At 46.8% G+C, this 22996-nt stretch overlaps 1 protein-coding gene across 3 annotated transcripts in view; it reads right to left on the reverse strand.

The window, feature by feature from the left end:
- NFIC (nuclear factor I C) overlaps positions 1-19976 on the reverse strand; it is a 343790-nt gene extending 323814 nt beyond the window's left edge. The window contains exon 1 of one of the 3 annotated variants that reach the window (XM_069216686.1): positions 19690-19976. In XM_069216686.1, coding sequence (XP_069072787.1) covers positions 19690-19722 — 33 coding nt within the window. In that variant the 5' untranslated portion in view covers positions 19723-19976. The remainder of the gene's footprint in view (positions 1-19689) is intronic. The other 2 variants (XM_069216683.1, XM_069216684.1) reach the window with 2 other exon arrangements.
- Between the last annotated feature and the right edge of the window lie 3020 nt (positions 19977-22996).

Here is a 22996-nt window from a genome sequence, read left to right on the forward strand (position 1 = left end):
CCCATACACAACTACACACTCTGCCCCACACACAGCTACACACAGTCTGCCCCACACACAGCTACACACAGTTATTTGCCCCATATACAACTACAAACAATCTGCACCACACACTACACAGATCTGTCTCATACACAACTACACACAGTCTTGCCCAAACACAACTACACACAATCTGAACTACTCACAGCTTCACAAATTTGCCACACACACAATCTGTCCCATACACAACTAAACATACTCTGTTCCACAACACAACTAGACACAATCTGTCACACACGCCTTCAGACTGCACCACACACAGCTACAGACAATCTGTCACACACTCAAGCTGAACTACACTGTCTGCACCACACACAATCCGTACCACACACAACTACACACAGTCTGCACCACACGTAACCACACAAATCTGTGTCATACACAAATGCACACACTGTGCCCCAGATACCACCAGCTGCCCTCGCTCGCCCCTCCCGCCCCCATAAGCGGCTCCACTTGCGTCTCGGCGCCCGCATACCTCATGGCCCAGGTTGTTAGGGGGAATTTATCAGCCGTGTCTGAGGTTAACCGAGACTTTTCTCTCCCCGGCCCCCAGAGGGTTCCGGGCTCGGCTACCTGGGATATGATTTCTCGGGGCCTCCGAAGGGATGGGGGTTAATGCTGTTAGTGCAGGCCTCCACGCCAGGATGCTGCCCGGTAAAAGCATTACTGAGGCCGTGCCGGCCAGGTAATCCGGTTAGAAACGTGCAGGGGCGGAGGAGGGCTGCCGGCAGCCCCTGGTGTCACTCGAGGACACGCCTGGGTGGGCTTGGCGCTAGATGGGTAGACGGGGGGCTCGTGGCTGTGAACGGGACCTGCAAAGGTTCATGGGGCAGGGACCTCTGGAAATGAATTGGTTGAATCGGTTCCGTGGCCTGGCCTCATTTTCCACCAATGGAGCTACAGACACTATATTCCGGGGCAGAAAATAGTGAGCTAGGCCACGCCTCCTTCCAAAGAAAAGACTCTAACAATGGTCCGCGCATGCGCGTCTAACTCCTCCTGAAGACTGGCCAACTACAACTTCCAACCTATAGGGGAGTAGAAACCAGGATTAGCCACAATAGCCCCCAAACAGACAAGTGGTCGTAAAGAGTCTGGGTGTTACTGACGTATCACTCCTCACCTCCATTACTAAAACATGTTTTGGGGGTTTTGTAAGAGACAAGGCCCAAATATCCACTTAGCAGATGCTTATTAAGTGCGTCCAGTGTCCGAAGAGGGTAAAGATGTGAGGACCTCTGGCAAGCAGCTAAGAAAGATGGCACATTTTCAAAGAAACACAAATATGTTTGTGTTGTAGGTATTGTGTTAAGTAAATGTGTACACGTGTCGTGTAGCAACTACAAACACCACATAGAAAGGAGTCGTCTTGATGCATGAACTTGTCACGCGCGAAGCCCTTATGTGTGATACGTCACCGACCCCTCCTGGACTCTCTTTCTCAATTTGGTTTTGCCCTCCCCACTACCATGATTCAATTTTCTCCAGATATTAGACTTGCAGCACAAACCTTTCATTATCAGGAGATCCACATCCCAGTTCATAAATTGGGCTTGCAGGAGGCTATTTTTATACCTCCTGGTTTAATAATTAGGTCTTCGAGGGAGCTACCAACCCTCTGCTGCATCAGAGTCTCGTTCTTATACTCAGTGGACCCTTCCAACAACCGGCGGGAGAGCCGTAGATATGAGGGTGCAGTCCATCAGATGCGACACGCAACAAGTGTAACAGTTGCTTTCGACAGATGACACACATGACTGCATTGGGCCAGCGATTTTTCCTGCTGAAGAATTATTTCAAGTAGTTTTGAGATAGTTGTATTCATTTTTGGGTCCTTTTGTTTGTGTGTGGTATGCTGAGAAGGTGTCAAGAGTTAAAGGGGTGGTTGTTCACTTCTTAAATGTCAAGTCATTTTGTTCATTTCTGGAGATTTTGGATAAGTGTATATCTTTTTTGTGTGTGTGGCGAGCTAAGGGGAAGTTTAACAGGTAGTTTAACTCATTTTAGGCCTATTTAGAGTAATTTGGTCAATTTCTGGAGATTTGGGCTAGGATGCATCCACTTTCAAAGATATAAGGCTACAGGTATCCCTTACAGATATTTATGGCTAATAGAAGTACTCTTGTGAGTATTGAAGGTTGTATTATTATTATTACCTGTTGACTCACTCTTGCACAGAACTAAGTTATTTACACAGTCACATCGACAATCAATCATTCATGACCAACAAGATGTTTTACTGATTCTAATACCGAAGACCACTTTGGAACTATCCATTAGGAAAGCCCATAAACTGGTAGACAATGTGCTGTAGCCCTGGTACTACCAGAACAAGCATTGGCTTTGCCAGTGTTTTTTTATTCTATCTGTGAATGCATTTTGGAATGGTTAAAAATATTTTGTACGGCTGCCAGCGATGGCGTGGTATGCAGTCCTTAATGCGTGAGGGGGCTGAGGAGCCAAAGGAGGGAAGAGGGGCAACAGAGAGAGAAAGTAGTCCCTCATATGCATTGTAATCCAATGTCCTAGATGAGCAGTGGAAGGACACATCATCCAATCAAATGCTTCTGGTTGGTTCAAACACAAGTCTAGTCAAGAAATATATCAAATCAGGAACAGGGAAGTGGGATAGACAGCAAAGCCGTCCACCCATGAGCAAGGGGCTGATCCAAGGCCCACTGTAACTATGCATAATGTATTTGAAACAATGAGCTTCAAACAAACAGCTAAAGCTGTCTGTAGCTGAGACCTAAAAATCACTCACAGGTAAAACAAGACAAATTGTCTTGCAGCTCGACAACAACACTAGGCTATACATGGCTAGCACGGAAAAAAACGGTAGGCACCCATCCGTTTTGGTGGAAGGATGTCATGACCGGATTAGTCACAGGAGCATCTTCTACTAAGGCAAATCTTCACAACTCAAGTCGTCCTATACTGTCACGTAAACAAAAGCCGCATAAAGTTACACATCTGAGAAATGTTTTAACACATCTGAGAAATGTTTTAGGGCAGATGTACAGATTTAAAGAAACCTGGGAGGTTGTTTGCACGTTACTAGGTTTATGATGAGGTTCTGTCCATTTACAGGTCTTCGGGTATATTTGTAGCTATTCCACAATGATTAGCAGTGGCTACGTGGAATTCAGGGGGCTGGGGCAACTCTGCCAACAGAAGGGTTTGGGGCGGCTGCATCCATTCAGGAGACTTAGGGCAGCTCTGTACATTCCAAGGATCTTTTAAAAAGTTGTCTTCAGATCAGTATATGTGTGTGGTCTTACCTTATCTGTTAAGCCCTTTCATTCTAGGTGATTCCGGGTGGTTGATTCCTCTAGATTTTTGGAACATTCAGTGGTTGAGTGTCAATAATTAAAAAATATTTGGGTGGGTTGTTACCTGCATTGCAGGAAGCATTGTTTAATTCTAGACGTTCTAAATATTATTGAGGTTGCCTATTTCTATGGACAGGATTTGGTGGAACCTGTACAGATTAAAACAATAGTGAAAGAATAGTGCAAAATTAGTGATTTGATTGAAGGCATTGGCTACACCATGCCACAAGGGGGAGCTCTGCTATTGTTGCTGCCTAAGGTAAGGCCTCGCAAGGTTACATTTGTGGAATTCCTGACTAGCTGCCAATACAATTTGGATTACTAAAATCCTCCCAGATGTGTCTTAAAATTGCACATTAGACAGATCACCCCCTTTTGTTAGGACAACACCGAAAAACATCATATTTGGCTACGATTTTACTGTGGTTTAGACTTTCCTCAGGGATCAGCCACTTCTAACATTGTTTTCACCTCGTGTTTTAAGATCCTGCTTCACATGGTGCTTCAGGCAATTAGATTTCCAGCACATGCTCTCAAAATAAAAACAAATAGATACACATTTTTACGACCTTGAAAATATTTCCTACCAGTAACGAGGTTTACTAATTTACTACCAAATAATCTATGAATTACAACTTCTGAAAAAAAAGTGCTTATAATACTTACCTTGAGGCCTGTGCCGATCGAGTACCCGACACACTTCAGTTGTGTTTTCAGTCTAAATGCTCTTCAGAAAAGTATTTTTAAGAGTGAGAAGGAATATTAATTTAAGAGACCTGAGTCTTGATCGGCATGGGTAAACTTACTTTACTTCTACATCTAAGGAGTCCCAAAGCCCTCTGGGACGCGTAGGCCAACATGTGGCAGCAACGGCGAGAAACGTCTTCCCACTGGCATCCAGTAACACAGGAACATTAGGTGTCACCTGTCTGAATTATTCTGCATATTTCTTAAATATATCTTTACTGAGCATTCCTATCTCCAGTATGTTCCTTCTAGCCTGGAAGTCCAGATAGCCCGTGCCTGGTGCCATTTTAAGGAGCTTTTGTTCCTGGTGCTTTGTAGGTAATCAGTGCAGTCAGCTTTCTCGGCTTGGCCTTTGAGTCCTCGGCTATCATTAAATGGAAGCTTCAGAGAGACCTTAGCCAATGGAAGTGAGTAGAAGACTGCAGCCAACTGTCTTTTACAACCCAACCGGGGAGCAGAGAGGTCCATATTTCCTAGTGCGCGTAAGCAGTGTTTCCTCATCCCCTAAGCCACGATTTACCCAGTCGGTCTTAGAGCTAATGCCACTCGCAGGCAATTCAGGGCACTAGTTACTGCAGACACAGAAACTGCACACTTGAGAGATTACCCACAATGCATTAGGGCTTTCTTTTCTAAAAGTTACGGAACACACTCTCTTGTTCACTGAATTTTCTTGCACTGAAGGAAAGACACTTGTAAAAGCTAGTCCTGATGGACTGGCTAGCACATTTCTCACCCAAGTGATACAGATGTAAAAATACATCTCAGTTCCACAGCTGGCTTTCATGACCAAGGCCTGCAAGGCCTTCAGAGACAACAGCCTACAATCAATTATTCAAACTGGATCACCCACCTTTTACAAGCTCTGGGAACTGGTTTTGTTTGAATACAGGAGAATCAAACTGTGCACAGAAAAGATCTGTAGGGCAAAGTAGGTAAGCCTACACACTACAATACCTCCACGCAGCTCAGGATTGCAATTTCGGAAAAGAAAGACCTCAGGTTTCTAAGTATGCAAGTGAAAAACGTGTAGTATGGAAGTGTACCTTTGTGCAAATCCCAGCTTTTGGGTTTAGTGCATTTCATGTATTTTTTTGTTTTCTCCTGCTTATTCTTTTTCACAAAATTTTCACCAGTGGGAGATTGGTTCAAGCAGAAAATGTCTCACGGGAACTGTGAAAATGTACCGTGCAGTGGCCGCGTGGTTTGGGCAAGCATGGTTCTTCCTTTACTTAAAAAACTTTAAGAAAAATACATTGAGCAGGTCTCTCACATGACTTTTGCACGAGGGCACACATTGACACTTTTCATGCACACGTGTAGTTTCCGTACCAAGTATCATATTTGTGAATATTGCTCCGGGGATGCCTAATTTGGGTTGAATGTCCAGATCCAACCTATATTTTTAAAATAGCAAGATTTACATACAGTTAGTATAAAGGAAACTCACATACATTGCGAGTTCTTTCCCTGAATAAATAGAATGGATCCAGTCATCCTGGATGTTGAACACACCTTATCTAGATGACTTGTCCCTGATAACCGTATAAACGTTTTGCCTGATGAACCTATGGAGAGAGTTCATAGCCTGCCACTAACAGTCCCAAGACTTTGCATACAAGAGGAACTGAGATTCAGAATTTGCTCCACCCTTGCATGAAGATTTACTGGATCACCTCCCCCTCTGCTGAGGATCCACCACTAACCAGGCAAGGTGGTATTTACAAAGCAGGCATTTATGTTATTAGAGCGCTGGATTAATGATAGCTCCGTTTAAGACAATGGAGTGACCCGGAGCCAGTGATGGCTGGTATAGACCTGCTGCGCCCGCATTCAAAGGTTGTCTTTGCGTTTCTCCCGGTTTATTTTAGAATATTCTACATTCAGTGGGTGGAAAGTTCTAATAGCATTATACCCATTAGTTCTCGGTGTATGGCAGTTGTTTAAGACCCCCCGTTACAGCCCGTCATCGATGGCTTGAGCATATTACTCAGGAAAAGGGCCTTTAAGAACAAACAGAGCCCTCGGCAGGGACTACAGCGCTGTATTAAGTCACGGTGCACTGTGCACATCCCGCCTGAGAGCCACTTTGGAGTAACATTTTGGTTGCATTTTTAGATACAATTCCTTGGCAACATATGTTGAATACAGAATGCGAAGTAGACAAATAGCCCTCTGGAGAGGCCTAGGAGATGCAGGGCAGCAATGTACCACCACGGCCTGCTGGCATCCGTGGCGTCTATAGGCGTGAACTTCAGGGAGAGGAGTGTACACTGGGCCAAGTAGGAAACTGAACCTATAAAGGTCATTTGCAAAGAGTGTGCGCGCTTAGAAAGTCTTAATATTACTTTCCATTTATGTGTGTGTATATATCTATATATATAGACATATATTACACATACACTCACCGACACAATTTACCCTTATATACAGTCTTATATAAGCATTTGAGCAAACATTTAAAGCAAACATAAAGGTCTTTGCAGCAAAATATAGTTGGTCTGGCAAGGTGCAGTGTCTGATTTTTTCTGAGTCGCCTTCAGGCACATTCTGCGGCTGTGGTGGTGGTTCTAACCGGGACATATAGAAGTGGGGCACGTGCCTCACTGGGCGGCCCTATAGAGACGCTAGGAACTGGACTCCTACAGTATCAAAGCATCGCATTGTACAGTATAGATGTGGTTCATGGTGGCAGGTGGTACTCCAGTCCTCCCTGACCACTCTTGAGGCGCGTATTATTCCACATATATGGAGGCTAGTGGGGTGCATGTGTGAACTAGGGACACACACCAATGAGAAGCAGATACACGCCAAGTAGCTGGAGCTCGGCCGTCTCCTAAAATCTCATGTCACATATTAAGCAGAACAATACCAGAGCAGGTCTGCAATAGGCCCACATGAAATGTGTGTCATGCCAGCATTACTAACATGATTTCAGTCATTTCCTGTTTCCCCTGTTACCCAATACTCCCATATGTACCCCGTTATGCCACATTTATTGTAAATCTTGGTAAAAATGTATCACAAACACATGGACTAACACGAACGGCAGACAGAGCGCGAGAACCTTTTGTTCTAAGTGCCTTTGTTTGCACTTTTGTTTAGTGCAAATGCAGCATGGCATTCAGAGTGGACACATTTTGATTTAAAGTACAATATGAAATACCAGTTTTGCATTTTGCACAGTTATGTGTTCATTTGTGTAATTTTACCAAAATTTCGCATTTTTACGCAAAAGAAAATTACACACCTTTTGCACCTCCAAGTGTGCAGTCGACTCACAGACGTCCAAATGTTCCAAACACCTCTGATTGAAAGTCTCTTAGACCAGTAGTAAATGGTTTCTCTGAAACCAATTGGATTGTGGGCTTTTCTACGCCGTGCACATCCACACAATATAACAGAAACCAGTAAACATCATTCGATGCCAGTGATCAGTTCCCACGTGCAGTTGGAAACTTTGCAATAAGAGTTCATTAAAGATCCTAAAACCCCTAATGCTTAGATCCAGCACAAGCCATTCATCGCTGTAATCAACTTCAATTTCCTCTGTGGGGAGTGTTAAGTTGTATCAAGTCACATCACTCCCTGTGCTTGATTCTTAATGTTAATGGCTGAAACACATTAATGTAACTTTTTTGTTTGTTCTAGAAGGTATTATCAGATTTTATTATTCCTTAAAAATGTAATATAGCACAATCTTTACTTAGCATTGGGCATCAAGTGTTTTACAAAAAGATATCGGGCGGCACTCATCACTTGTTCCCAAGACTGACTGTAAAAGTGGTTCGAGCTGCCCTGACTGGTGGCACCACACACTTCACCTCGACTTAAAATGTTAAGAATATGCCACATATCCAGCCCCTGCAACAGCAGAAGGTACTAGCATCTACTCACTGCAGTGACGCCCTTGGGATCTACCATCAGACGCGCGGGGATTCGAACCAGTGGTGCAAAATTATATTGAAATATCACTACCCTGATATGCCAATCAAGCCTACTAATCAGTTTGTTCTGCGCATCTAATTTGTGATTGTCCTGCTGCGGAATATCCAGGTTCCACAAACGTTTGACTCACTTTCCACGGATTCCAGCACCAACCTTATACAGTTTGTGGATTGTAATGTAAAAAAAGGTGTTTCTGGTTAGTGCGGATCAAAAGTTATTTAAAAATAGGGCACAGAGGGTGGCACACACTGTCTTATACTTTTTTTTTTAGCTCCTTTATACAATGTTAGCTCTTCCTGCATTCAGGCATTTAAAAAGGTGACAGCTTTGTCCCGGTGGTGGTATTAACATCCCCGAGTGACGGATTGGGAGAAGAGAGCTTGACGCCCATCTAACACGTATCATCTAACACAGTGATTCCCAACCTTTTGCATTTTAGTCGACCCCCAGTATATCAATGCTAGAACCCGGGGACCCCCACTGAATCATTATTGGAATGCAGGGACCCCCCCCAATGAGTGATTACTGAAAGCTGGGCACCTAATCTGTTAAAAGTATTAAGTTTTCTAAGCAGTCGCGGACCCCCTGTGGAAGCTTCGTGGACCCCCCCCGCGGACCACAGGTTGGGAAACACTGATCTAACACATATCAAACATAATATTTAAAAAAAAGAATGTGGAAAGAAGAGGTGCTTATTTTCATGAACTTTTTTGTCTAAATATTCGGCCTACGTCAGATCAAGCATCACTGTCAAAGCACTAGTGATGTCAAGGCGCAATCAGAGTTTTAAGATGCCAAATCTTGAACCCAATTGTCCCTTCTGGTGAGACACATATATAGTAAATATGAACTGTCTAATTCCGTCCTGCCAGCGGCTCACTCCTTGATTGAAAGCTTTGCTTCTACAGTACTATAGTGACACCACAGAGAAAACTAAAAACAGAAGGCAACAGTTAGAATGTATCTGGGATGTGCAGAATAAATGAGACGCATAACTTTTTTTTTTTTTTTTTTACAAAGGGTTTGTTTTTGTGTTGATTGCTACATTGTATAGGTTTTATGCAAACTATTTCACTCGGGGAGGTAAGAAGGATATTGTTACCAGGATAACATGCCTCTGTTCCTGCTGCGGAAGATGAAATCAATAATTGTTGCTGTAAACAAAAAAAACACTGTAACAAGCTCTGCTGAAAGCATACAATTATCCCTAATAAAACTATGCATTTTATAGCATTGGGGCATTTTTTGTTCCAATGTGCGTTAAACAAACATAACGCACAGCTGCATCATTGTCTTTAACCACAAAACATTCTGCATAGTTTACCTTTCCTTGCCGCATAGTTAATCAGCCTAACCGCATAGGCGGGTCCGTCATTGGTGCACAATATTAGTGGCCTAGACCAGAACCGGGGTTAACTAGTTTCCCCAGCACGTTTTTCGAAGCGGTTAGAGCTAATGCCCAGACTTACCTGCTGCAAACCCTTCTCCTCCTTTTATTTGAAAATAAAGTGTAAAAGTGCGCGCGGGGAGGTCGGTGCCAGGCAGGGAGCGCCGGGAGGCGGGGCCAGGGGGGGCGTCCGGGGAAAACAGGTCAAGTTCAAATGCATGTGTCACTTTCTCTGTTGACGTGCACGCGCCGATGGGCGGGACCTGATTCAGGAGGAAAGCCTGCAAGGCCTCGTGTACAGAGCCACGAGCACACGCGCAGCGCGTGCAAGCACGCACGCGCGCAGCCAGCCGCCAGGGTGTCACACATCTCCACAGTCCATGCAGACTTTAATCCTAGTACACAGGGGCCTACACATGCACACTCAGAGGTTCACCCCAGGCCCACAGCACGGAAAGCACACAAAGATACTCATGAGCGTGCGTGGGATCACAGCCCACAGGGGGCACTGTGCACGTCACACTGTACCACACACACAGCTGACAAGTGTCCCTGGCACATGCGTGACTAGCTGCCGCAGTCCAGTTTTTTCTGTGCATTCTGGGGTTTGTAGTCAAGCTCCTAAAATGAATAAACAACTACAAGTCTTAGAGGCAGTTAGAGACATATTGCTCTCTAATACTGATGGGACAGCACATAGAAGTATATACAGGGCTCTGCAGACAGACCAATACCACTGTCATATCTGACGGGGAGGGGAGCAGATGAGGCCTGTGCCCCAGCTTTATTTGTTCTGGGTCCCTCCACCAACGACCACAGCTGTCCAAATACCTTTTATTGCAAAGCAGTGTTGTTTGCTTAAAATGTTTAAATCTTACTTTCGATATACATGTGTTTGTTTATATCTATATTTACATGTAAATATATAAACATAGTAAGCATATATATAGATTTATATACATACACACATTTATAGGTACTCCTTTACTCACTTTTATGTGTGCCCCAATGTGTGCACCCCCTTAAAATTCACCTCTAGAGACTCCGTGGACCAGCACACCCAGATAAGGTTACCAGCTTCATACACATGCAGTAGTCTCATACTTGCACAGACACACAGCCATGAAAAAAGAGATTGACAGACCTGCACAAAGACCATCCCACACACAACAGCCACACAAACTCACACACACTTACACACTGTACACACAGGCCTGCACGTCAAGCATCTACACATTGACACACACATCACCCACCACATGCACGTCACAAGAGGCCCACACGCAGGTACACGCAAACAGAGACCAGCACGTGCAGAATGTTAGTGGCAACAACCAACATAAAACATTAAAACACACTCGACTTTCAATGCTGATACACAGACATCGACTCACACTTAATACACACATTTGAGCTGCATGGACATCAGCCAACAAGCAGACCAGACCTTTGCTCTATCTATGCTAAGGCCGGCAAACAACTCTCCCACAGATGCACACACAGCCTCACTCACTGCACATCTATCTATCTATCTATCTATCATTCAGGTATTAGCCTCGCATCATACGCTGACAGGCGTCATAGCTGTCCGCTGGTCCCATGTCATTAATAAAGCTTTATGTCACTCCTATATTTTCTCAGAGAGCAGCAATGACCATAATGTGGCATGGTAGCCTGTACCCATGAATGGGAAAAGTGACAACAAACTCCAGCACTAAAAGTGCTGCTTGCTGAAAAGACACACCTGCTGACACACTGCCTGATGACAAGGGGTGTGTTGACAGCTGTGAGGCCTGCACAGATGACAGACAGTCACTAGTCCTCACCAAGACATACCCATATATACAGGTACCCATATCTACGTACTTACACCCAACCACCAAACAGTGCATTCACGCGGTCCTAGAGGTGCATAGCTTCAAAGAAAGACACATATTCAAACAGGCATTTCATTGCTGACACAGAAACAGAAACACAGGTGATCACCTGGGTACGCACACAGATGTAGACACACCCGCACACACACTGCCATTGAAACGCATGCACACAAACATACAGCCAGATAGAGTTGAGCCAGGATAAACAAAACGATGTCAGTGTCATTACATACACTTACATACCAACTGCAAAGGATACCAACACAAAACATACGCAACCTAAGAAAATGAGAGGCACAAAAACCCAGGTCGTGCTTTGAAAGGATGCAACTGCAGCTTAAAGCAATGCAGGAGAACCTAAATCAGTGTCGGTCTATTTCTTCTGACAAATTGCTGCTTATGTTTTAACATGGGGACTGGTATTTACAAACTCCTCTCACTTTGCAGTCAGAAAGAACAGTAAAGTGAATTTCGTGACAAACTTGCTGGGGTACAGAGTGTAAAGGGAAAGGTTGTAGGATGCCATGTTTTTGTAACACACAATAAAATGTAAATACCTGTAAATGAACTGTACACATTTAGCAGTTCGGAAAGCGAAAATTAAGCACACATTTTTAAGTAATTCTGAAGTGTGATGGCAACAAAGATTTTAACAGGTTCAAATCAAATCAAGACACTTACTTTGCGATGCACAAATGATGTTCACCGAAACCGAATTTCCACACATTATCATTTGTGTGCAATATAATTTTATCAGTAAAACGGCATGTCTGTGCAAATGTAATGGCCATTTCAATGTAAACTTACCATTTGTAAAAGACAATGCACAGTGCATTAGTTTTTTTTTTAATCGCCTGAATTATGTCCGCTAAAGCTAGGTGGGTTGCAAAAGTTTGTAGTTCCATAAATTGGGTTGTAAAGTGAAAGCATGAATTTGTAATCACTGTTTCCATGAGGAGGTGGCCCTCCCAAAGGAAAAGTAATATTGAAACCCTGGATTTTATGCTGTGGCCGGAGAAGACAGAGTTAAGAAGAGGAAGTTGTCTCACACTGCATGAGGCTCGTCAGCGCTCTTGCTTTCGATGAGTTTCTCAGATTGCGTACATTTATTTTTGTTGGGTGGGGGTTCAAACAGGAGGGCAATTATTTTATGAATAAGCTTGGGTGACTGAAACGTTGCCTGAAACTTTGCTGCTCCCAGCCTAACTTACTTTTATTTATTTTTTTACTTTCCAAGGAAAACTGGGTGTGTTTCAAAGAGAGGGTTGGGCGAACGGCGAGGTGGGCCGACAAAATCCAGGACACGGGTTTCTCTTGAAAGGGGCAGCCATGTTGGCCAAGTCTTCAACGTAACACAGTTGTTAGAATCGACTCCAGGGAGTTCGGAGTGCGCTTGGGAACGACGGTGAGGGCAATTTGTGGTAAAGTCATGTAAGGGAACACACTGACGCACTCACTCACAGAAACCCACAAAATAAAACCCAAGACCTTGCTTTCTTTGGCCAACAAAGAGTTGGCACAGGGTGGTAATTAACAAGAGCAAGCAGTAGATGCGGAGAGGCCTGGCCATGACTTGCAGTCGTCGGACCACAGTAGGCCTGGCAAGGAGACACACTGACGTGGTCCGGGCCCAGATTCAAGGGGCGGAGGGGAAAACCACACTTGGTCCAATTTCTTGCTGCTCTATTAAAGATTCAAAACAAAAACAGATTCCAAAGAGCCAGGAAGGGCACCCGCTTGCCTTGTGCACCCTTTGAAAGAGTTAACCATGGGCAGTGCCAGCCTGGGAGGGGCATAGCCTCGCTCAGCCGAAAGAAAAGAATGCCAACCACACGGAAAACCGTCAACGCTGAGGCTGGGAAAGTGAAACACAAAGGGTTCTTTCATGTATTTTATCTTTTTTTTTTTAGGTTTGTTCTCGACTTCCGCATTCAGCCCCTCTCAAACCTCAATGAATGTACCTGTTGACGGCACCAAAAGGTGTGCACGGAGCAAGCGATAAATTCAGATTAAAACTAAAGAGCTACGAGGAAAACTCTGATCACCTGCTACAAAACCTTTCTATCTATCTATCTATCTATCTATCTATCTATCTATCTATCTATCTAACTATCTATGCACATAAACATTAGTATTTTTATAGACACAGTGATTGCAATTCTGCGCTCTGTGGTATCAGTGTTTATTGATAAGTTGACCATTGTAAAGGAAAGGTATTCTTTTGCATGCATATCATTCTGCCCTCTTTGGCAATTGTCCATAGCACTTACATATGTGTGAGTGTGTGTGTGTGTATATATATATATTTATATATATATATACATTTATATTGATATATTAATGTATGTTTAGACAGATACACTCAGATCAAGCTGTTTCATTTAATGTTTATAGAGAGCAATCACATTTTGTGAAGACTGAGTCTGTCGTCAGGTTGGACTATGTGTTTTACAAAAAGTTTACGAACTGCAACACATGTAGAAAGAGTTCACACAAGTCTCTCAACATAATTACATAGGCCTCACCCAGTGATTGTGTGTATACACACATGCTAGCAGGTCAACGGCTGCTGCGTTTTTTTTTCAATTACATATATTTTATGATCGCATGTTGATGTACTTTTATTGCACAAAAATCAGTGGTATAAAAACCCATATTTCACAGGGACCCATGCATTATAAAAAATATCTCGCAGGCCCTTGCACTGATTTCTGTGGCCCTTTGTATAGTCAATATGCACATTGGAAATTATAAAACCTGAGCATTCTACTCCAGTTGGCGCACATTGTTAGTTGCACCGCAGAGACATGGGCCTCTACAAATGGAATAACATTGCTTTTTTTTTTTTTTTTTAACAGTGATTTAAAAAAAAAAATCAGCATTCGTAACTACACACTTATTTTATGTTCTTTTAACTACAAACAACCAAAGAGCATATTTCAGTATTTTGTTATTTTGGTTTCAATAAACATCTTTGCTAGGAAAAACAACTATTTGAAGCAAACCACCTCAAACTAAGGGAGCATTATACAAAAAAATATAATAAATCACATATCCCTGGTGCTACAGAGCCAGTGACATTTACAAACCACTTGACCTCTGGCCTCCTAGTTTCTGTTCTCCCCAGAACCCCTAGACTGCATATATACACATATTTATTTATATTTCTGCCTGCATGGGCATATCTGCAAATATATTATATTTGCAATATATATATATATATATATATATATATATATATATATATATATATATATATATATATATATATTATTTTTCATCCATCGAGAAAGAGGAGACAGACACACACATAAACATACGAAACATGAAAGACAAATACTTTCCACTATTGTAAAAAAAAAAATACAAATTCTGCACTAAAATATATCTCAGCAAGTGCCAATTAAAAATAAACTTCTGCAAACACACATACACGTGCACATAAAAACAAAACACAATATCACGGGAGCAGGGGTGTAAAAAACACAATTCTGCGGCATTATACAGCTCTCACGGTCCCTGGCGAGGCGCTGAAGCGCTTTGTAGGCGGGCGGCGCGGTACTCCAGAGAGCACAACCCAGGCTCAAAGATTATCGGAACCAGATGTGGGCTCTCGGGCACCGGTCAGACACTCCAGGCCGCCCTCGCCCACCTGTGTCCCCGGCCCCTTCCCGAGGACCGGCCCGACACAGAACACCCCCCCTTTTTGTGGAAATTCACAAGTTCGGCCTTTGACCTGCAGCTACAATCCTGCCGAGAGCCCTACCCCTTGGCGCACCCCGACTCCTGTACGTTTTCAGACTCGGCGCACCTCGCGTGTGATCTTGTGCATTCTCGGAGATCATAACAGAACGCATTTGCCAAGTCTGATATTTCGCGGCCTGAGTGCAAGCTCCGGACTCGAGCAAAGCCGCTAGATTTGATGCGCCAAGTGCGCAGCTTTGTAGCGCTGCACCGTGGCGCGGACTACGGAGAGAAGTAAACGGGGCATGCCCCCACCCCCTTTTTACATATGTACCTTCCACAGTGGTGTCCCCACCCTAAAATTTGCAGTCCCCCACCACTACCCTGGCCCAGGCATGTTACTATCAACTCAGTTTCTAAAGCCTCCGACACAGTGCCCAGCAATTCTAGCGCCTTGTGTCCGACGTGACCTAGATATTTTCTGTCCCAGTTGGGAAGGGGATTACATTTCCCTTCCTAGACCCAACCCTACAAAAAGGGCCTGTCCTTACACCCCCCCCCCCCCCCCCCCCACACACACACACACACTCACATACACACAGCAACGTTAGTGCACTTGTCATAACTCCGTAACATTTACACGTAAAACCATCACTGGTTGGAAAAGTGTTCTTTCGATCGACGCGGTTCGCCTAACTCTCCCGGCAACACTCCTCCCTCCATTGTCACTTACACTACGGGTGGGGGCATATAGCGCCAACAGGACCCTTTACGGCAACTTTCAGGCGCTTCTCGGGCGCTATAAAATAGCAACGTAAAACGAATAAAAAGCGCAGATCTGAAAGGGCCTTCTTTAGCGCACCAACGAGATTTTAGTTGCCTCTGGGCGCCTCCGGGTTGTGGAGAGTGGGCCGACGTTGTGTACTAAGTTTAACACTTGTGTCCAGCTGGCTTCAGAGCACTTCTAATTGTATGCAAGAGGCTAAAGGGCCGGTAAAATATAGTCATGTGCCCAGGATCACAAGGCTTTCTTCAAACGTCAAGTAGTAATATTATGACTGATATGGGGGCAAAGACTTCTAAGCCTTTATTTACACCTCAAAAAATGCAGACACGTGGCAACGTGTGGCTCACCACCCCAAGCATTACTCAAATGGGCAGATGGGAACAGATTTCTGGCACCGCCACCTGTGCCCAGGAAGCATGTTTTGAAAAATAAAAAAAAACAGAAATTGCGCCGTCTTGGAAACGCATTCCGCTCAACACCGGGCCAAATAAAAGAAAGCTCCATATGAGTGAGGGACACCGACTTTTAATCACATCTTGATACTCAGCTATGCCCAATTGTACATAAAACACAGTGCCCGCATTTATGAGACAGGGAGGCGGGACGAAGTCGGGCATAGGCTTCTCGGCCTCCTGTACCCTGGCACTGCCATCTCCGTAGGGGGCGAATGAACCACCGCACACACTTGGGGTAGACAATGAGAGGGCGACAGTGGAATAGAGACCGCAAAAATGAAAACTGTTTAATGTGGGCACCGTGTGCCTGGGCAGCAAGGCCAGCACAGTGGTGGCCAATGTGCCCACAAATGAGAAAAAACTGTCAGGAAAGGTGGCGGTTAATCGAGGGAAACTCTCCTGGGCACATGTAACGTGGCACGGTGGCCATGCCAGCTTCCCGGTGCCATGCATGGCAGGTACCGTGAGACAAACACACCATACACAGTGCAAATTAGAGCTCCCTAGGAACCGCTGCCCATACTTAAAATCGCCCACAAAAATATTAGACGGAAAAGGGCAGTGCCAGACAAGTAGGGCTCTGCGGGCCCCGGGTGGAGAAAAGTGACGGGCACGAAGGAAGGGCTGGTGGCAGAAAAATTGGAGAAAACACGCACTATGTTTTAAAAGTACGCATTGCCCCCAGAATAGTGACCCTAAGAATTGTATGTACAGTTCAAATGCCACCTTGGAACAGTGGGTACAATGGGAGCGGGGTTATTTACGGCAAGAAGTACAGCACCGGCTTCGTAAAAATATAATTCCCACCCAAACGCTCCTATGCCCCTAACAAAAGCTATCCCTCTATATATACTAGAAGCGCTGCGAACGCAGGCGCTATATAGTCCACATGGTGGTGCACGGCACGAGCACATGGCACTTTGGGACCAACTTCTCTAAACAAATAGCATCGCCCCCCCCCCCCTTGAAAAAAATCAGACATCACGAAATAATGAAATCATATTGGCTGCGCCAGGCTGCCAGTGCCAGGCCGACACCGGGCAGCGTCATAATGATTGGTAAGTGTGTTTTGAGAGGGTCAGGGGGAATCGTCCCGCATTCATATAGTTTCTCAAACCACCCCTTCCTTCCCCCCGAAAAGTGCCAAGTGCGTGCCAAGTGCGTTGCGGTGCCAGCCTCGCCACAGGACTCAGTGCCCATGGGCAGAGGGTAAAAGCAGACCGATTGCATGTGAAAGGAATACCAGCCGCCATACAGGGAGGGGGCACTGTATTAGCAAACAAACCGCTGTGTACCCTCAAACGTCCGCGCCAACCCTCCCGTCAAAGATCAGGCGGCAGTGGTGCCAACTGACTGGCAAACCCAGTGCCACGGCCTGAAAAATGGTGTACGGCCATCGAGCGACGTCTCAAAAATCGATATCCCCGGCTCCACAAAACACCCCAAGGCCTGGTGAATAATCGACGTAGGTTGGCAGTGCCCAGTGCATTATAGCCGAATAAACGGAGCAGGTTGGCAGCGCCCGTGGTAATTTAACTCAGTAAACGGCGGTGTCCGGCAGCACACATTGCAATCACTCCACAACGCATAGGAAAGGGGTACGGGCAACGACGGCCCCGATATATAGACAACACCGCTCGCAAACAACAGTATTCTTAAATTAAAGGCAAGAATAAAATCGCAGCTACGGTGCCAGGGGCCATCGCACTATCACTGGCAACGGCCTGGAAGAAGCCGGAGGAGGGTTGAAAGGTTCTCGGCACATAACATACACAAACAGAACGCCCTACGTCTGGGAAAATCTTCCCCAAACCATATTTTTCCCGAACTAAAGTGATTAAAAAGTTCGGTTGGCACTGCCAGGCTAACCGAGCTGCAGCAGAGGCCGCGAAGGGGAGGGGCGGGTGGCCAGCGGGCATCGCTACGCACATAACTTCTACATATATACACTGAAAACATGGAGCCCACGAGCCAGAGGGGCAAAATGCCGCGGCACTGCCAACCTGGACTTGTCCCACAGACCACAGGAGATGAGTGAAACCCGCGTGTCAAACAATCACCCATATTCTGGAAGTAATACCCCCTCAGCAATTCCCAAAAAAGGGCACACACACGTCATGTGTGCGCTGGAAGTACCCACCGTTGTCCTCGTATACACAGCCAGGGTGAATCAAGCAGTGCCACCCTGCAGACACACCTGGAGGGCATATTTGCTCTGTAAACGCCGTGCGCACTCCGGGACCGCGCAGAGGGCTGGCATTCTAAAGTCATGGCGGCCTGGCAGTCCCACCCTAAAATAAGCAGGGTGCAGAGGCGAGTGCCATCCATTCTAGACACCAAGGAAAGGCAACTTTGAGGCAAAATATAATGTTACTCTTTTCGGACCAGTGGGTCCACATTGGCACCGCGTGACGTGCCCAGGAGCATTAAAAAGGGGCCCGAAGAGTGACAGACAACCGTGTCTACTACACTGCCACATGAAGGAGACCCATGCCAGACTGGCACATAAAACAAGAAAAAAATGGAATGTATAGCCCCTCCACGTCACACAAGCAATAGCGGGCACTGGCCGTGCCGCCCTGTGGTTCCTGCGCAGTGCCCAGGCGGAGAGACGGTGCCACAATATAAACACGCACCACGCTCTGAAAACTCTGCTCTCGCCCTCTCTCCGCTGCAGCACCCACACGCGGGTCAGAGAGCACAGGCACTAGCCAGCGGTGCCAACCCTGAGCCCTTCTGCAGGGCCCACATGCGGGCAGGCACATCCCTATCAGAACACGTACGTTCAATATACTACCTAGCGCCTCACTAGCGCGCACACGTGCCTTCGCAGCGCCTGCCTCGATCTCCTACTCAGGGAAATAGACAACACACAGACATATAAATAAATATGTCAGGGTTTTATTGTAACATCCGGCCCTCTCACAAAAGTACAGAAACAAATTGAAAAGTTCCCTGGCACTGCCAACTTTTTCCCATTCTTTTGATCCCAAAAGAGATGATTTACATCCACGTGTGAAAAAACACAAACACAGATGAAACGTCGCTCCCATCTCCCTGCGCGCTATACGTTCAATCCATCCCGCCAACCAGCAACTCCTAAAATGCCAAGACAGAGAGTGCCAACCGCCTGCCCGAGTTAGGTGACAAGATCGATGCCAGAAAAATACAAAGCGAAATAAACACTTTTTTCAGCAGTAAATACCCCTACCATGCCAGAGAACCCTGCTCAGCCCTAACACACCCCCATATACTGCCCTGGCAGTGCCAACCTGCTGCTTCTGCACAGCCAAGGGCGGGGGAGGGGAGGAAAGCCCGCCCTTTTCTCTGCTCCAAAAAGTACCAGCATGGTTCTGGAAAAAGCCCAAAGTGTACAGTTTCTGGGGTGATGCCCAGCGGTGCCCCCGGGGGTGCCAGGGAGCCTTACCTGGGTGAGGCAGAGGGGGGAGGAGTACATCATGGTGCCCCGGAACGGGAGCTGCCCAGGCTGGAAAGTTACTGAGTCATGTGGCGGAGGCAGCGGGGGCCCGGGCTCTGCCGCCCGGAGTCCGGATGGAGGGTCCTGGGTAGAGGGGGCCGCAGGGGCCGGCTGCCCATCGGAGGGGGCGCAACGGATCTAAGTGCCCGGGCAGCGGGGGCAGCGGGAAGGGTAGAGCGGGCCACCGGGGGGGACCTGCTCCATTTGGGAAATGGGCAGAGATAGAGAAAGAATGAAAAAAATGAAAAAAGGGAGGGCGCGGGGATGGGTGGGGAGGGCGCAGGGTGACGCGCGGAGGCCGGCCCGGCTCGGAGACAGCCCCTTTAAAGCGGCAGGGAGCCCCGGAGGGCCGGGGTCAGGGCAGGACACGGGGGGCAGCTCCTGCCGCAGGGGGAGGCGCGCACTGACAGCGGGGGGTGGGCAGAGGGAGGGGCCAAGCGAGGGAGGGCTGGAGCGCACCGGAGAGAAGGATGTAGGCCCGGCTCGGGGCTGGCACCGAGGCAGGAGAGGCGAGGGAACCGGAGGGCTCCAAGAAAGATGGGAGGAAGAGGAAGGAGAGAGGATACGGCGAGGAGAGGAGTGAGGGCGGAACCGGTTCGGGGACAGTAGCTGTCAGGGAAGGGAGGCCGGGGAGAGAGGAGGGCAGAGGGAGAAAGCCGGATGGAGAGAAAAAGTCTGAGGAACGGGAGAGAGATGAGGCAGGAAAGAGGAGGAGGGATGGGGGTGCAGAGGAAGCAGGGGAAGGCTGAAAGTGGAGAGGGCTGGAGAAATGTGGAGGCTTCGGACCGGGACGGAGAGTACGCAACACACACTGGAGACAGTGGATTTCCTGACTTTGATACCCTCTCTCCCCCACCCACCCCCACCCCAGCATCCAGGATGGGAAGGACAAACAGAGCCATAATTGAGAGGCAGCGGGTCCCTTAATCCTCAGGGTCCCGGTGCCACTGCACCTGCTGCACTACTAATACTTGAGTCCCCCGATTGTGTGACACGAGGAGGCGAAAGAAGAGTACGGGTGGAGGGCATCGAAGGGGATGGGAGGGAGAGTCGGGGGGTTGGGAAAGACGGAGAGATAGAGGGGATGGGGAGCCAGCAGCACAGCTTCCGCTGGGGCAGCGGGTGAAGTGGCACCGGGGCTCTGACCTGAGGGGACCGTCAGTCCTGATTACAGCTGCATTTTACAATTCAAACAGCACCCATGTTGCCCCTTCCCTTCCTGGCACTGGGGCCCAGGACACAATTGCTGAGTGTTTGGGAACAGGAGGAACACGGAAGAGACAGCAAGGAACAGAACAGGAGCACAGAGAGAACCGGAGAGGAAGAAAGAACAGAAAGGGAAGAGAGAACAGAAGGAACACGGAACAGGAGGAACAGAGAAAAGAAGGGACTGAGAGCAAGAGGAACAGAGAGCAGGAGGAACAGAGAACAGAAGAGACAGAGAGCAGGAGAAGAAAAGGAACAGAGAACAGAGGAACATATTACAGGAGGAACAGAGAACAGTAGGAACAGAGAAAAGAGGACCAGTTTACAAGAGGAACAGAGAACAGGAGGGGAAGAGAGAAGAGAAGGAACAGAGAAAAGCAGGGAACAGAGAACTAGAGGGGGAGACAGAACTGAAGGGGAACAGAGAACTGGAGGGGAACAGAGAACAGGAGGGGAACAGAGAACAGAGAACCGGAGGGGAACAGAGGTCAGGAGGAACAGAGAACAGAAGGAGAAGAGAGAATCAGGTGGGAACAGAGAACCAGAGAGAAATACAGAACCAGAGAGAAAGAAAGAACAGAAGGAACAGGAAGAGAACAGGAGGGGAACAGAGTTCTTGAGAGGAAGAGAGAAGAGAAGGGGAACAGAGAAAAGGAGGAACAGAGAACAGGAGGAACAGAGGACAGAGGGAACAGAGAACAGCAAGGGAACAGAAAACAGGAGGAACAGAGAACAGCAAGGGAACAAAGAGCAGGAGGAACAGAGAACAGCAAGGGAACAAAGAGCAGGAAGAACAGAGAACCGGAGGGACAGAGAACAGGAAGGGAACAAAGAACAGAAGGGACAGGGAACACAAGGGACCGAGAAGAATAGGAACAGAGAGCAGGAGGGACAGAGAACAGAAGGAACAGAGAACAGAAGGGACCAAGAACAGAAGAGACAGAGAAGAGGAGCTACAGAGAACAGGAGGAACAGAGAACAGAGATGACAGAGGACAGGAGAGGGGTCTGTGAAAATTCGGAACAGAGAACAGGGGAAACAGAGAACAAGAGGAGCAGAGAACAAGAACAGGAGGAACAGAGAAACGGAGGGGAACAGAAGGGCAGAGACCAGAAGGGACAGAGACCAGGAGGGGAACAGAGAGCAGGAGGAACACAGAAGAGGAGGGACAGAGAACAGTAAGAACAGAAAACAGGCAGGAACAGAGAGCAGGAGGAACAGAGCACAGGAGCACAGAGAGCATAAGTTACAGAGAACAGAAGGGACACAGAACATGAGAGACAGAGAACAGAAGGGACACAGACAGAACAGTAGGAACAGGTGGGGGTCAGCGAAAAGTAGGAACAGGGAACAGGGGAAACAGAGAACAAGGAAAACAGATAACAAGAGTAACAGAGAACAAGAGTAACAGAGAACAGAGGGAACAGAGAAGAGGAGGAACAAAGAACAGAAGGAACAGAGAACAGTAGGAGCAGAGAAAAGAAGGAAGAGAGAATAGAAGGGGAAGAGAGAACAGAAGGGGAACAGAGAACAGGAGGAACAGAGAACAGGAGCACAGAGAGCAAAAGGAACAGAGAACAGAAAGGGAACAGAGAAGAGAAAGGATAGAGAACAGGAGGAACAGAGAACAGCCAAGAGACAACATAAGGAACAGAGAACAGAATGGACAGAGAACAGGTGGGGGACAGAGAATGGAAGGGACAGAGAACAGAAGGAAGAGACAACTGGTGGAACAGAGAACAGAAGAAACAGAGAACATGAGGGGGAAAGAGAACAGGAAGGACAGAACACGAGGGGAACCTAGAACAGGAGGAACAGAGACAGAAGGTACAGAGAACAGAAAGTACAGAGAACAGAAGGGACACAGAACATGAAGGACAGAGAACCGAAGGGACAGAGAACAGGTGGGGAACAGAGAACAGAAGGAACAAAGAACCAGAGGAACAGAGAACAGTAGGAACAGAGAGCAGTAGGAAAAGAGAACAGAAGGAACAGAGAACAGAAGGAACAGAGAACAGAGGGGACAGAGAACAGAAGGGTCAGAGAACAG

The sequence above is a fragment of the Pleurodeles waltl genome, chromosome 12 (assembly GCF_031143425.1).
Source record: "Pleurodeles waltl isolate 20211129_DDA chromosome 12, aPleWal1.hap1.20221129, whole genome shotgun sequence".
Classification (NCBI taxonomy): Eukaryota; Metazoa; Chordata; class Amphibia; order Caudata; family Salamandridae; genus Pleurodeles; species Pleurodeles waltl.